Source organism: Oncorhynchus kisutch, linkage group LG25 (genome assembly GCF_002021735.2).
Source record: "Oncorhynchus kisutch isolate 150728-3 linkage group LG25, Okis_V2, whole genome shotgun sequence".
Lineage (NCBI taxonomy): Eukaryota > Metazoa > Chordata > Actinopteri > Salmoniformes > Salmonidae > Oncorhynchus > Oncorhynchus kisutch.
The window spans coordinates 37244203-37259218 of NC_034198.2; the positions used below are offsets into that span (position 1 = coordinate 37244203).

Consider the following 15016-nt stretch of genomic DNA (forward strand, 5'->3'; position numbering starts at 1 on the left):
AATAGTGGCTAATATGTGAACCTTGTATAAAAAATAAAGTAGCACACTATATGTGTTCACAACATTTTAATGAATAAACCCACTCTATATGTGTTCACAACATTTTAATGAATAAACCCACTCTATATGTGTTCACAACATTTTAATGAATAAACCCACTCTATATGTGTTCACAACATTTTAATGAATAAACCCACTCTATATGTGTTCACAACATTTTAATGAATAAACCCACTCTATATGTGTTCACAACATTTTAATGAATAAACCCACTCTATATGTGTTCACAACATTTTAATGAATAAACCCACTCTATATGTGTTCACAACATTTTAATGAATAAACCCACTCTATATGTGTTCACAACATTTTAATGAATAAACCCACTCTATATGTGTTCACAACATTTTAATGAATAAACCCACTCTATATGTGTTCACAACATTTTAATGAATAAACCCACTCTATATGTGTTCACAACATTTTAATGAATAAACCCACTCTATATGTGTTCACAACATTTTAATGAATAAACCCACTCTATATGTGTTCACAACATTTTAATGAATAAACCCACTATATATGTGTTCACAACATTTTAATGAATAAACCCACTCTATATGTGTTCACAACATTTTAATGAATAAACCCACTCTATATGTGTTCACAACATTTTAATGAATAAACCCACTCTATATGTGTTCACAACATTTTAATGAATAAACCTCAACCAAAGTTTCACAATGCAGTGCCTTCTTTAGGAAAGGTTAATATGTGTATTTAAAGCATAGTGTTAACCATGCTTTTAATTGATAGGAAAGATAGAAGACGAGACAAGAAAGACAGGAGACGTTTTACATTGCAGTCATTTAGCAGACGCTCTTATCCAGTCGGGCTGTGGCACTAAACCACAAGACCACTGCAGGCCGCTCCATAAAGACATTTGATTTTTAATTCTTATACAACTTTCATAGCAAAAGGATTTGTCATTTCTCAAATATTAAAAGGGCAATCTGGGAATGGAACACCCATTTTTTTTACTTATAAATTAGACACACTCCAGCTAAAAAAAAAAAAATTAAAAAAAATGTTTCTTGTTGAAACAATATCTATCCCAATTAATGTACACCCACTTAAGGGTATAACATATATGTTTTGTGCAAATTAGTGGTTACCTGCTGCCGGGGCGGCAGGGTAGCCTAGTGGTTAGAGCGTTGGACTAGTAACCGGAAGGTTGTGAGTTCAAACCCCCGAGCTGACAAGGTACAAATCTGTCGTTCTGCCCCTGAACAGGCAGTTAACCCACTGTTCCCAGGCCGTCATTGAAAATAAGAATTTGTTCTTAACTGACTTGCCTGGTTAAATAAAGGTAAAATAAAAATAAAAAAAGACGACCAATAGAGAACAGAAGGGGAAAAGCCCCTCCCACTTGTGCCATGTCATGACTTACTTGAACCACCCATTGAGATGTGCCTTTTGTTAAATAAATAACGTGATAAATGAGATGAAAATGAGACTAAAGTGCCTCTTTAATGATATATAGCCATTAATTCTTGAAAAATGTAACTTAAAATGTCTCATGAGCTTAGTGCTGTCCTACTTCACCACAAGCCAAAATATAAGCTTGTTTTAATATATTTTTTATAAACATTGTAAAGCTTACGAAACACGGTTAAAGCTATCAGACAGTCATTGTTTCTGTCTATGAATTTAAGAGATACATTTCTTCAGCTCTATCCCTAAGCTTTTTACAAAACAATGTCAGGGTCACTGTTTGTTTGAATCCCATATTGCCCCTTTAATAAATAAGTAAATACATTTCAGGTTGTCCATCTTCACAAATAAATCAAGACAACAGTAAAGGCCCATTGAAAACAACACTCACTCAGCAAGATGTGCCCAGGGAAAAGTGAACACACAATATACTAGATAGGATATGCAGCAATAGGCTATCTCATTACCAACTCATATCCTGTCTCCTTCCCAACTCATATCCTATCTCCTTCCCAACTCATATCCTATCTCCTTCCCAACTCATATCCTATCTCCTTCCCAACTCATATCCTATCTCCTTCCCAACTCATATCCTATCTCCTTCCCAACTCAACTCACTTGCACTCAGACTGCCAATTCAACCTTTCCCTTGACTCCATCACGGAAATAATTTAGATGGCAAGAAACATCAGAATGAACAAGGTGCTCAGCAAATAAAGGGAGCTGAACAAACTGTGCCCATGATCAAAAATGGATTCGTAAGGGTAGGGGTAAGGGTAGGGGTAAGGGTAGGGGTAAGGGTAAGGGTAGGGGTTGGGGTCGACAGTAGTTGTTGGACCATCAGAACAGATGTAATCGCTGTCAGCATCTACCCCACTGGAGGTAAATTGGACAAAGCCTGGCTTGTCGGTCCTGATATGGGTGTCGATCCAGGACTGGTAACGGGACACTCTGGTGTAGATCCCAGGGAGATTGGGCCGAGCGCAGCCTTGACCCCAACTAACAACCCCAGACTGGACCCAGACAGAGTTCTGTTGAATCACCATTGGACCTCCTGAGTCACCCTGAGAAGATGGAGCAAGGTCATTAAAAGAAGGATCTAGGAAATGAAATGGAACGGGGCCCAGTTTTTCAAAACTAATCTGATCAGATTTCTGCAATCTGATCGGATTAAAAGCATAGAAATAGAATGAGTAGAACAGGCGTATCGTTGACCTGAATGGGGACGCCCATTCTATTCATTCTATTTCTATGTATTTAATCCTGTCCGCTTGCCGAAATCCAAATCGATAACTTTTGAAAAACTGGGCACTGTCGTAGAACAAGATGAGTTAGCGTGAACTTTACCTGACATGAGTCCTTGCCCCCTGCCAGATCACCAGCACAGAGCATGTTGTCTGTGATTGAGCCGACCCCATTGAGGCAGTCACACTGTCTGTTCCCCACAACAGAAACCTCCACTTCTTGCAGATCCTGGGGGGATGGGAGGGGAACTGAAGGAAATAAAGGAAGTGATGGGAGATTTCAATTTCCATCAGAATAAGAAGAAGAAAACATTCATGTGCACCTGCATTGTGACCACTGGGGGGCACTGTTTCACATAAAACATCATCTCATCAACATCTCCTACAATGGATCATGAATGTGTCCTCACCTCCTTCATTGATGTTGCCCCAGCCGGTCACCCAGCTATCAGTACCATTGTTGAAAACACTATCACTTGCTGCCAGACAGACGGGTCGAATGTAGTTTGTGAAGTTGACTGGTGAGGAGAGTCTGAGCAGAGCGATGTCGTTGTCCTTTGTTAAACCGTTGTAAGATGGATGTATAATGATCTCAGCCACAGTTCTGGACACTTCGTTGGGGTTAATCCCCTCCAGGGTCTGTAGACCAAGGCTAATGTTCCAACCATTTGGGTCTGAGCTTTGTTGGAACGAAAAATGTAATTAAATTAAGATGGATCAAAGTGATGAAATATAAAATAACATTAATGGACAGTAACATTTTGGAACAGTTATTTCACAAATAACAAATAATTTATTCGTAATAATTTACAACTTTTATGTCCCCTTGTATCTCACGCTAACTTACCTAGAGAAGCAGTGGGCTGCAGACATCACCCACGCCTTGTTGATGAGGGACCCACCGCAAACATGTCCGTCAGATGTTTGGAGACTTGCCTGCCAGGGCCAACTTCCTGCAGGGGCATTTTCTCCTCCCACTATTCTGTTGTTGAGTGGAGGGGTGCCACACACTAACATAAAAATAGAGATGATTGGAATTAAATACTCCATATTTGGCATTGGTATTAGATCAACAATTTATATTGGAAATCTATAGTGTGGTATCTGCACCGGGATTTCAGCCAAACTGATTTTAGATGAAAATACAATGTCAGAAACTCATGTTTATCATTTGGAGGGTTCCACAAGGGTTCTGTAGGAAGGGTGATGGTTCTATGTGGAACCATACTTTGAAAGGCTCAAAGGGTTCTTTGCACTTTGCAGAAAATTATAATTTCCTCTTTTGAAGGGGCGGTGGCTCATTAGAATATTTTGGGGAGTGGTTTGCTCACAGCTGTTTTTGTGAATGTGTGAGTGAGTGTGTCATGCCAGTTGATCTAATCTGTTGTGTTATGCAATTACATGTTATAAATGTGACCTAAGGCCAGAAAACCACAGGAAGAGGCGACCTGGCACGCAGGCCGGGCTTGTCATTTTGGAAGCATGTCAACAGTGGGCAGCTCGTTACTGAGTTTCCCGAATTCCCACACACAGATGGAATTCTTGTCCGGGGCTCAGGTGAGTCAGAAAGTGGGGCGCAATATGCAAACAGACTGTGAAATATATACTCTCTCCTTTGAGTCAAGTAAAGGAGAGAAAAATGCATGTTACGCGTCTGAAAACCCGGAGCAGATGACAGATAGTGAATTTGAAATTGATCCTGACAAAAGTGAGTATGATTCGTGGAGAACGTGGATCCATGCCTTTTGGCCGATCCATTTGTGGTGAAGAAGTAGTTGTGTTCTGTCAATTCGATCAGAGTATCCAGAGGTGAACTTTTTGTGTTGTTCATACGGCATTTCAAGACTCAGGGACCAAAGCGGTGTCCTGCTTTTGTTCCGAACCCACTATGGTGTTTGGGGATAGTGGTATATAGAGTATGTTCTGAACCCACTATGGTGTTTGGGGATAGTGGTATATAGAGTATGTTCCGAACCCACTATGGTGTTTGGGGATAGTGGTATATAGAGTATGTTCCGAACCCACTATGGTGTTTGGGGATAGTGGTATATAGAGTATGTAGGGTTAGAGGTTAGAGGATGGTTTCCTTTTTCCCCAATTCCCCTTTGCCCTTTTTGTGGTGAATAAATGTGCACTTTTCAAACTTTGAAAGGATACAATAAGCAACAAAGCGTCTACTCTGCCGGAAAGCCAGACGAAGATTACATGTTATATACACTGAGTGTACAAAACATAAGGAACACCTGCTTTTTACATGCTATAGACTGACCAAGTGAATCCATGTGAAAGCTTTCATTCCTTATTGATGTCACTTGTTAAATCCACTTCAATCAGTGTGGATGAAGGGGAGGAGAGCAGTTAAAGAAAGATTTTTAAGTCTTGAGGCAATTCAAATCTAATCTAATTTTATTGTCACATTAACCGAATACAACGGTTCACCTTACCGAGAATTTTCTTTTTAATTTTTAATTTATTTAACCAGCAAGTCAGTTAAGAACAAATTCGTATTTATAATGACGGCCTACCAGGGAACAGTGGGGTTAACTGGCTTGTTCAGGGGCAGAACGACAGATTTTTACCTGGTCAGCTCAGAGATTCAATCCAGCAACCTTTCGGTTACTGGCCCAACACTCTAACCACTAGGCTACCACTAGGCTACCTGCTTACTTACAAGGTCTTAACCAACAATGCCATTCAATAAATAGATATAGAAATTATTTCTAAATAAACTAAAGTTTAAAAAAATACAAAAATAACACAATAAATGAACAATAACGAGACTATATACAGGAGGTACCGGTACCGAGTCTATGTGCTGGGTACAGGTTGGCCGAGGTAATTTGTACATGATCCAGTTGCAGAGGGACGCAAATTTTCACATGGAATAGCCTTCATTTCTCAGAACAAAAATAGACTGATGAGTTTCAGAAGAAAGTTCTTGTTTCTGGCCATTTTTAGCCTGTAATTGAACCCACAAATTCTGATGCTCCAAATACTCAAATAGTCTAAAGAAGGACAGGTTTATTGCTTCTTTAACCAGAACAACAGTTTTCAGCTGTGCTAACATAATAGCAAAAGTGTTTTCTAATGATCAGATAACCTTTTAAAATGATTAACTTGTATTAGCTATTGGAACACAGGAGTGTTGTTTGCTGATAATGGGCCTCTGTATGCCTATGTAGATATTCCATTTTTTTTAAATCTGCCGTTTCCAGCTAGAATAGTAATTTACAACATTAACAATGTCTACACTGTATCTCTGATCAATTTGATGTTATTTTAATGGACAAAAAATGTGCTTTTCTTTCAAAAACAAGGACATTTCTAATTGACCCCAAACTTTTGAACGGTAGTGTATAGAACATACTATATGATTAAGATGAGAGATGGTTACAATTCAGTCAGTCAGAGAGGATTGAAAAATCCCTTATTGGACTTAATGTAAACTCACCAGTGGCTGATGAAGAGCCAAACGTTGAAGTGATGTCTGCAATAGTAGTAGTTGCTGGAAGGAATAGACAAAGAGGTTGAAAACCAAGCACGAGCACTTCCTGTAAAGCCCTGTAGCACTTCCTGTAAAGCCCTGTAGCACTTCCTGTAAAGCCCTGTAGCACTTCCTGTAAAGCCCTGTAGCACTTCCTGTAAAGCCCTGTAGCACTTCCTGTAAAGCCCTGTAGCACTTCCTGTAAAGCCCTGTAGCACTTCCTGTAAAGCCCTGTAGCTCTTCCTGTAAAGCCCTGTAGCACTTCCTGTAAAGCCCTGTAGCACTTCCTGTAAAGCCCTGTAGCACTTCCTGTAAAGCCCTGTAGCACTTCCTGTAAAGCCCTGTAGCCCCAAAATATGAGATTTCCTTTTTTATTTAATCGCTTGTTTGTTACGTTGTACCATGCTGCAACCACCAGTTGATTTTTAAAGTTATTTTGTGACATTTTAAGAGTAATGTGTTGCGTTGTACCATGCTGCAACCACCAGTTGATTTTTAAAGTTATTTTGTGACATTTTAAGAGTAATGTGTTGCGTTGTACCATGCGGCAACCACTGGTAGATGTATATTTTGATAGTAATTATAAACCAGACAGAAACTATGACGGCTACACAATAACAAAACAGGGTTTCAGAATTTAGACTTTTGCTAGTTGTTTGAATGAGGAAGTGCTTAAGCACCCCCAAAACCATTCTGCTCGTGGTCCACTCGAAATGCATCACCTAGCCAGGAGGTTAATAAACAAATTAGGCACATTTGGGCAGTCTTGATACGACATTTTTTTAACATAAATGCAATGGCTATTTGGATCAGTCTAAAACTTTGCACATACACTGCTGCCATCTAGTGGCCAAAATCTAAATTGCACCTGGCCTTTCTCTTGCATTTCAAAGATGATGATACAAAAAAAATACAAAAGAACAGTTGTATTTTTCTTTGTATTATCTTTTACCAGATCTAATGTGTTATATTCTCCTACATTCCTTTCACATTTACTTAAACTTCAAAGTGTTTCCTTTCAAATGGTACCAAGAATATGCATATCCCTCCTTCAGGGCCTGAGCTACAGGCAGTTAGATTTGGATATGTCATTTTAGGCGAAAATGTATAAAAAGGCGTGGATCCTTTAAGAAGATTTAATATAATATCAGAAAATTATTCATGATACTTTTACTTTTATATTTTAGCAATTACATTTACTTTTGATACTTAAGTATATTTAAAACCAAATACTGTTAGACTTTTACTCAAGTAATATTTTACTGGGTTTCACTTTTACTTTAGTCATTGTCTATTATTAAGGTATCTTTACTTTTACTCAAGTATGATGATTTGGGTACTTTTTCTACCACTGTTTATAAGTCATCTGACTAGGGCTAGCTAATGTTAGCCATCATGGCTACTCAGGACCTATATATTGTATTTACTGAAGACAATACTTCTAGAGCGATTCAAACACTTGACATCATCTAAGGTGCATCATGTGGTTTTAACCAACAACAAAGTAGATAATGATTAGCTAATTTACTAAATTAAACAATGCATGGAATGTGTGTATAGAAATTACACTAAAACACTATGAAAACAGTTGTGTTTTAAAATCTTTCATTCCAAATCACAGATCATCTCGAGTGATATTGTGGCAATATTAATTGAATTTAAGTGTGCATTCCCATGCAATCTTTCTGTAGAATAAAGAAGTAAATTGATTTATCTGTGCTAATTCATTCACTACGAAGTGATCTGATCTCTGCTTGTTTCCTGTTATCTGTAAGTATCACATGAGGGTTTCAAGTCTTCTATAATTCGGTCAGAGTTGAAAAGTGGAATTAGACACGATGTAAACTCACCAGGAAGAGCAGTGGTCACCATACCTTGAGAAACAACAGGGTGGGATCAAGGTCAGCCAAATGAAATTCACATGTAAAATAGTCGCACAATCATGATCCAACAAAGTGGATGAAATACTTACCCATCATCAACAGAAGCAACACGGAAAGCGTCCTTTGACTCCCCATTGTCAGAAGCTCCTTTTCTGCTCAAATCTAGGAGCAAACACGATTATCATTATCTTCATACCCACGAATATCATTATCCCCTTCTTCAAAACTGACTTCATTCACAAATATGTTAGACGAGCTCACCTGTTTCTGTGCATTCACCCTTTCTTCTGTGTATTTCTGTTGGGTTGGCGATATACTCTTATATACTGTAGACAATGGGGGCTGAATCAATGACATCAATGAATAATCTCAAGGATATCTACTGTCGTTGTGACAAGTGCACTCACACGAATAGCTAACCTGTTTCTCTGGTTCTTTCCTTTATCCAGTCAGTTGGAATTAGGCATACAGTAAGTCTCTGAATGTTCTGGTAGCAAATACCTACCAAACCGGTTTGAATACATTTTCCACTGTTGATGGGCCATCAGCAGGGCAATTAGGTACACTCTTTAGAAAAAAGGGTTCCAAAATGGTTCTTTGACTGTCCCCATAGGAGAACACTTTTTGGGGTCTAGGTACAACCCTTTTTGGTTCCAGATAGAACCATTTTTTAGTTACATGGAGAGTCCTCTGCGGAAAGGGTTCTACATGGAACCCAAAAGGGTTCTTCCTGGAACCCAAAAGGATTCTTCAAAGAGTTATCCTATGGGGACAGCCGAAGAACACGTTTAGATTCTAGATAGCACCTTTTTTCCCTGAAGAGTGTATGCTGAGTTAAGGGTCTGTGAGAGGGTTTTTTTAAATGCAGAATAGTGTAGATTAACTGGAAGAACAAACCAATATCTTGAAATGTCTTGCTCATATACAGTACCAGTCAAACGTTTGGACACACCTACTTACTCAAAGGTTTTTCTTCATTTGTTTCTATTTTCTACATTGTAGAATAATAGTGAAGGCATCACAATATGAAATAACACATATGGAATCACGTAGTAACAAAAGGTGTTAAACAAATCAAAAAGTATTTTAGATTCTTCAAACTAGCCACCCGTTGCCTTGATGACAGCTTTGACACTCTTGGCATTCTCTCAACCAACTTCACCTGGAATGCTTTTCCAACAGTCTTGAAGGAGTTTCCACAAATTGCTGAGCACTTGTTGGCTGCTTTACCTTCACTCTGCGGTCCAACTCATCCCAAACCATCTCAAATGGGTTGAGGTTGGGGGATTGTGGAGGTCAGGTCATCTGATGCAGCACTCCATCACTCTCCTTCTTGGTCAAATAGCCCTTACACAGCCTGAAGCTGTGTTGGGTCATTGTCCTGTTGAAAAACAAATGATTTTCCCCACTAAGTGAATGCTGAGGTAGACATGCTGGTTAAGTGTGCCTTGAATTCTAAATAAATCCCAGACAGTGTCACCATCAAAGCATCCCCACACCATCATCCCTCCTCCTCCTCCATGCTTCACGGTGGGAACCACACATGCAGAGATTATCTGTTCACCTACTCTGTCTCACAAAGACACGGTAGTTGGAACCAAAAATCTCAAATTTGGACTCATCAGACCAAAGGACAGATTTCCACCAGTCTAATGTCCATTGCTCTTGTTTCTTGGCCCAAGAAAGTCTGTTCTTATTATTGGTGTGTTTTTGTAGCAATTCGACCTCTGAACAGTTGATGTTGAGATGTGTCTGTTACTTGAACACTGTGAAGCATTTATTTGGGCTGAAATCTGAGGTGCAGTTAATTCTAATGAACTTGTCTTCTGCAGCAGAGGTAACTCTGGGTCTTCCTGTCCTGTGGCGGTCCTCATGAGAGGCAGTTTCATTATAGCCCCTGATGGTTTTTGCAAAGTTCAAAGTTTTTGACTGACCTTCATGTCTTAAAGTAATGATGGACTGTCATTTCTCTTTGCCTATTTGAGCTGTTCTTTCCATAATATGGACTTGATCTTTTACCAAATAGGGCTATTTTCTGTATACCACCCCTACCTTGTCACAACACAACTGATTGGCTAAAACGCATTAGGAAGGAAAGAAATTCCACAAATTAACGTTGAACAAGGCACACCTGTTAATTGAAATGTATTCCAGGTGACTACCTCACGAAGCTGGTTGAGAGAATGCCAAGAGTGTGCAAAGCTTTCATCAAATCAAAGGGTGGCTTTCAATATCATAAGAATATCAATGTTGGTGCCCACCTCTAGAAAATACCCTAAAAGAAAAGCTTATATTCTCTACGGTCGCTTCATATAAAACATGTGTTCTTAAATCAAATAAAAAATGCTGGAGTATAGAGGCAAATTAAACATCTTAGCTTCACTATACAAATACATATGGTGTTGAGTGTATAGCAAATCAAAGTTTATTGGTCAGGTGCACAAGGCAGAGGGAAATGTTTTCTTGCATAACTGTCTTCAACAATGCAGTGCAATCCATCATTATACTTTTTTTGTCATAGCTGTCATCCATGAATGTCAAGATTCTTAACATGAACAAACAATGTCTTCTTAGTCATCGTAGCTACATTTACACCTTATTTACCTGGCTGTAGTACATATCATTTTCTGTACTATATTGTTCTTAGTCATATACAGTATGTGTATACTGTATTCTAGTCATTGAACACGGGTCACTTAAACATTTTTACGTAATGTTTTACCCGCTTTACATGTATATGTACTGTATTCATTGTTTGTTCATGTTAAGAATCTTGACATTCTTGGATAACCGTTTTGGGGACAAAAGAAGAACGATGGATTAGATGTTACATGATGCGTGACAGTGGCTCTCGTAGAGCATGTTGAAGATTATTTTTATTAACCAGAATACAAACTGAAACACAGCTGTTGCCTAACAAGAGGTAAATTAGAGGTGTGGGAGGACAAAGGATCAGCATGTTCGCTTGTAACCGCAGCGCCACGTTCAGGTGCAGAAGACTTGTAAACAGCTTCCTCCCCCCAGGCCGAGACTGCAGAACAGCTAATCAGATGGTTTCCCGGACTATTTGCATTAACCCCCTCCCCTTTTTACGATGCTGCTACTCGCTATTTTTTTTATTTTATCTATGCATAGTCACTTTACCCCTACCTACATGTACAGTATTACCTCAATGACCTCGACTAACCTGTACCCCCGCACATTGAATCGGTACCCCTGTATAGCCTCCGTATTAGTATTTTATTGTTGCTCTTGTATGGTTTACTTTAGTTTATTTAGTAAATATTTTCTTAACTCTTATTTTTCTTTAAAAAGCATTGTTGGTTAAAGGGCTTGTAAAGTAGGCATTTCACTGTAAGGTTTAAACCTGTTGTATTCGGTGCATGTGACATACATTTTTATTTTATTTGTTACGCTTTAAGGCTAAGAATGAACAGCAAAATACACAAGAAAGGCTCGATCCTGATGCACTTTGATTTGTCGCTGTGCCATTCAGAGGCTGAGCTACGACATTCAGAAGTCAGTAGGCAGGTTCCCATTGACCCAGGTTCATTTGTTAAAAGCAATGTCACTAAGAATGAATGCGACATATGTCATGGGAATGTCAGATCTCGGAGAAATGTACTAAAGTTCGACAAAAAAAAAAGATTGATCTGTTGGACATGGTGAATTTCTCTTTTCGTCAACTTTGTGAAAAATGGTGATGGGAAACGGCGTTGTTCAAATAAATGATAATTGTTTACTATTTTTGAAGGTATGTGTTACCGAGTCTAGTTGATAGGTAATCGTCTAGCTGGGCTGTTCCCAGGACTCCGTGTGTAGGCACTTGTACAATGCTTGAACAAGGCAATTGAACTTGACATTGTTGTCTGTCTTTATTCTTTTATCTAACATATCATACTGAAACAGTATGCTGGCAACGTGTTGTCATCACATAACTATAAAGCTCCACATTTCACTCTACGTGTCTACTGCTTATGGGACAAAACGACATGGGGACTACCGCAAGATAAATGGATGGAGGTTAGACACCAAGGGGTTTCTTAGTTTGATTCGAGAACGAGACACGTTTCCCCAAACAACCCACTTGAAAAATACTATAGCATACTTTAATCAAATACTATAGCATACTTTAATCAAATACTATAGCATACTTTAATTAAATACTATAGCATACTTTAATCAAATACTATAGCATACTTTAATCAAATACTATAGCATACTTTAATCAAATACTATAGCATACTTTAATCAAATACTATAGCATACTTTAATCAAATACTATAGCATACTTTAATCAAATACTATAGCATACTTTAATCAAATACTATAGCATACTTTAATCAAATACTATAGCATACTTTAATCAAATACTATAGCATACTTTAATCAAATACTATAGCATACTTTAATCAAATACTATAGCATACTTTAATCAAATACTATAGCATACTTTAATCAAATACTATAGCATACTTTAATCAAATACTATAGCATACTTTAATCAAATACTATAGCAAACTATTTAAAAAAATATTATAGCATATTATAAAACATACTATAGTATTCACTGTAGTGTTTTTGCAGGCTTTACTGTAGTCATTTCAGCTAGATGTACTCTAAAAGAGGGAGGCTTGCAAGCCGAAGAACACCATCCCAACCGTGAAGCACGGGGGCGGAATAATCATGTTGTGGGGGTGCTTTGCTGCAGGAGGGACTGGTGCACTTCACAAAATAGATGGCATCATGAGGCAGGAAAATGATGTGGATATATTGAAGCAACATCTCAAGACATCAGTCAGGAAGTTAAAGCTTGGTCACAAATGGGTCTTCCAAATGGACAATGACCCCAAGCATACTTCCAAAGTTGTGGCAAAATGGCTTAAGGGCAACAAAGTCAAGGTATTGGAGTGGCCATCACAAAGCCCTAACCTCAAACCTTTTGAAAATTTGTGGACAGAACTGAAAAAGCATGTGAGAGCAAGGAGGCCTACAATCCTGATTCAGTTACACCAGCTCTGTCAGGAGGAATGGGCCAAAATTCACCCAATTTATTGTGGGAAGCATGTGGAAGGCTACCCAAAATGTTTGACCCAAGTTAAACAATTTAAAGGCAATGCTTCTAAATACTAATTGAGTGTATGTAAACTTCTGACCAACTGGGAATGTGATGAAAGAAATAAAAGCTGAAATAAATCATTCTCTCTACTATTATTCAGACATTTCACATTCTTAAAATAAAGTGGTGATCCTACCTGACCTAAGACACAGAATTTTTACTTGGATTAAATGTCACAGATTGTGAAAACTGAGTTTAAATGTATTTGGCTAAGGTGTATGTAAACTTCCGACTTCAACTGTACATACGGTTCAGGCACTCCAGTCTCCCTGCACATTGTAGCTATGGTACTGGCACTGACCCTGTACTACGTGGAAGGGATAGAGCTAAGGTTTTACACTGGCTGTATCCTTTGCACGTCACAAATCCTCTCTGAAACCGTATATGTACAGTACTACAGCCAGGTAGATAAGGTGGAAATGTAGCTACGATGACAAACAATACATTGTTTTGTTTGTGTTAAGAATCTTGATCTTCTTGGATGACAGCTTTGACAAAAGAAAGAACGATGGATTAGACGGTACATGATGCGTGATCAATGCTGATGTATACATAGGTTAAATTCCCCTGAGAAATGAAACCAGAAGATTGGCTCATCATGAGGCTGTAGCCTACTTTGCTACTAACTTAACATCCCCCCCTCCTCCGTGGAGCATTTTTAAGATTTAGCTATGCTATCAAAAGAAAGCTCCAACGGTGTCAAATCAAAGTTTATTTCACGTGCGCCGAATACAACAGGTGTAGACCTTACAGTCAAATGCTTACTTACAGGCTCTAACCAACAGTGCGAGAAAAAAATAGATGTGTGTGTGTGTGTGTGTGTGTGTGTGTGTGTGTGTGTGTGTGTGTGTGTGTGTGTGTGTGTGTGTGTGTGTGTGTGTGTGTGTGTGTGTGTGTGTGTGTGTGTGTGTGTGTGTGTGTGTGTGTGTGTGTGTGTGTGTGTAAGTAAAGAAATAAAACAACAGTAAAAAGATGTTGTATCTATAAGGATACATCGAAATCGCGCACACCTGATTAATCGTCTAGCAACTAATATAAAAATATATCAAATTGTATTTGCATTGCACCTTTAACAAATGCATTTTTTTTCCTTCTAAATACAGCTTAAATCTCATTTAAAGCCCTAAACTCACAATAACCAATCATGGGTGATAGAGACAAGAGAAAGCTTCACACAGTAGCCAGCATGCAAAAGACATAGGTAGACTTAAGGGCAACGGCCGGGATGCAAGCTGAAAAACAATAGTTATGTACAATTCCTAACAGCTCGTCATTAACTAGGTTTGAACGTTTTTAAATGTTTAATTCACAAAATAAAAACAAATGATATCCAAAGAACTAGTATTTAATGGAATGTACAGATTAAATTAAAGCCTAGTTTCAATTCAATTTCAGAAGTCATACACCCATTGTTTGTTTTGTCGAATTGATCTCTCAGCACACACGTAACAACTGGTAAGTTTAGATTTACTGAAATCATAGTTTCAATGCACAGGTTTTGTTAAAGAGATGTACTTAAAAGTTCCATCTAATTGAAGTGTGCTGAGAATCAACAGACACTTTTAACAAGGCTTGTTATGCATCTTGTTAACGCTCAACCAAGGACATCACCTTGTGTCCTTATGTACATATTCTTTATCCCCTTACACTGTGTATAAGACAGTCGTTTTTTGGAATTGTTAGTTAGATTACTTGTTGGTTATTACTGCATTGTCGGAACTAGAAGCACAAGCATTTCGCTACACTCGCATTAACATCTGCTAACCATGTGTATGTGACAAATAAAATTTGA

The 15016-nt window shown here is 38.4% G+C and overlaps 1 protein-coding gene across 1 annotated transcript; it reads right to left on the reverse strand.

Annotated features, from left to right (window-relative positions):
* Positions 1-1505: 1505 nt before the first annotated feature.
* Positions 1506-8561, reverse strand: LOC109870467 (tryptase-like). Its single transcript, XM_020460987.2, has 8 exons — positions 8367-8561; positions 8195-8267; positions 8073-8096; positions 6190-6243; positions 3586-3748; positions 3149-3417; positions 2842-2987; positions 1506-2558 (listed from the first exon to the last, which is right to left on the reverse strand). The coding sequence occupies exons 2-8, from the start codon at positions 8238-8240 to the stop codon at positions 2166-2168; spliced, it is 1095 nt and encodes a 364-aa protein (XP_020316576.1). The 5' UTR covers positions 8241-8267; positions 8367-8561; the 3' UTR covers positions 1506-2165.
* Between the last annotated feature and the right edge of the window lie 6455 nt (positions 8562-15016).

Coding starts and splice junctions, on each gene's coding strand:
- LOC109870467 (XM_020460987.2), bottom strand. CDS start 8,240: ATGGGGAGTCAAAGGACGCTTTCCGTGTTGCTTCTGTTGATGATGG. Junction 8,097..8,194: donor GTTGCTTCTGTTGATGATGG/GTAAGTATTTCA, acceptor TTGTTTCTCAAG/GTATGGTGACCACTGCTCTT. Junction 6,244..8,072: donor GGTGACCACTGCTCTTCCTG/GTGAGTTTACAT, acceptor TATTCCTTCCAG/CAACTACTACTATTGCAGAC.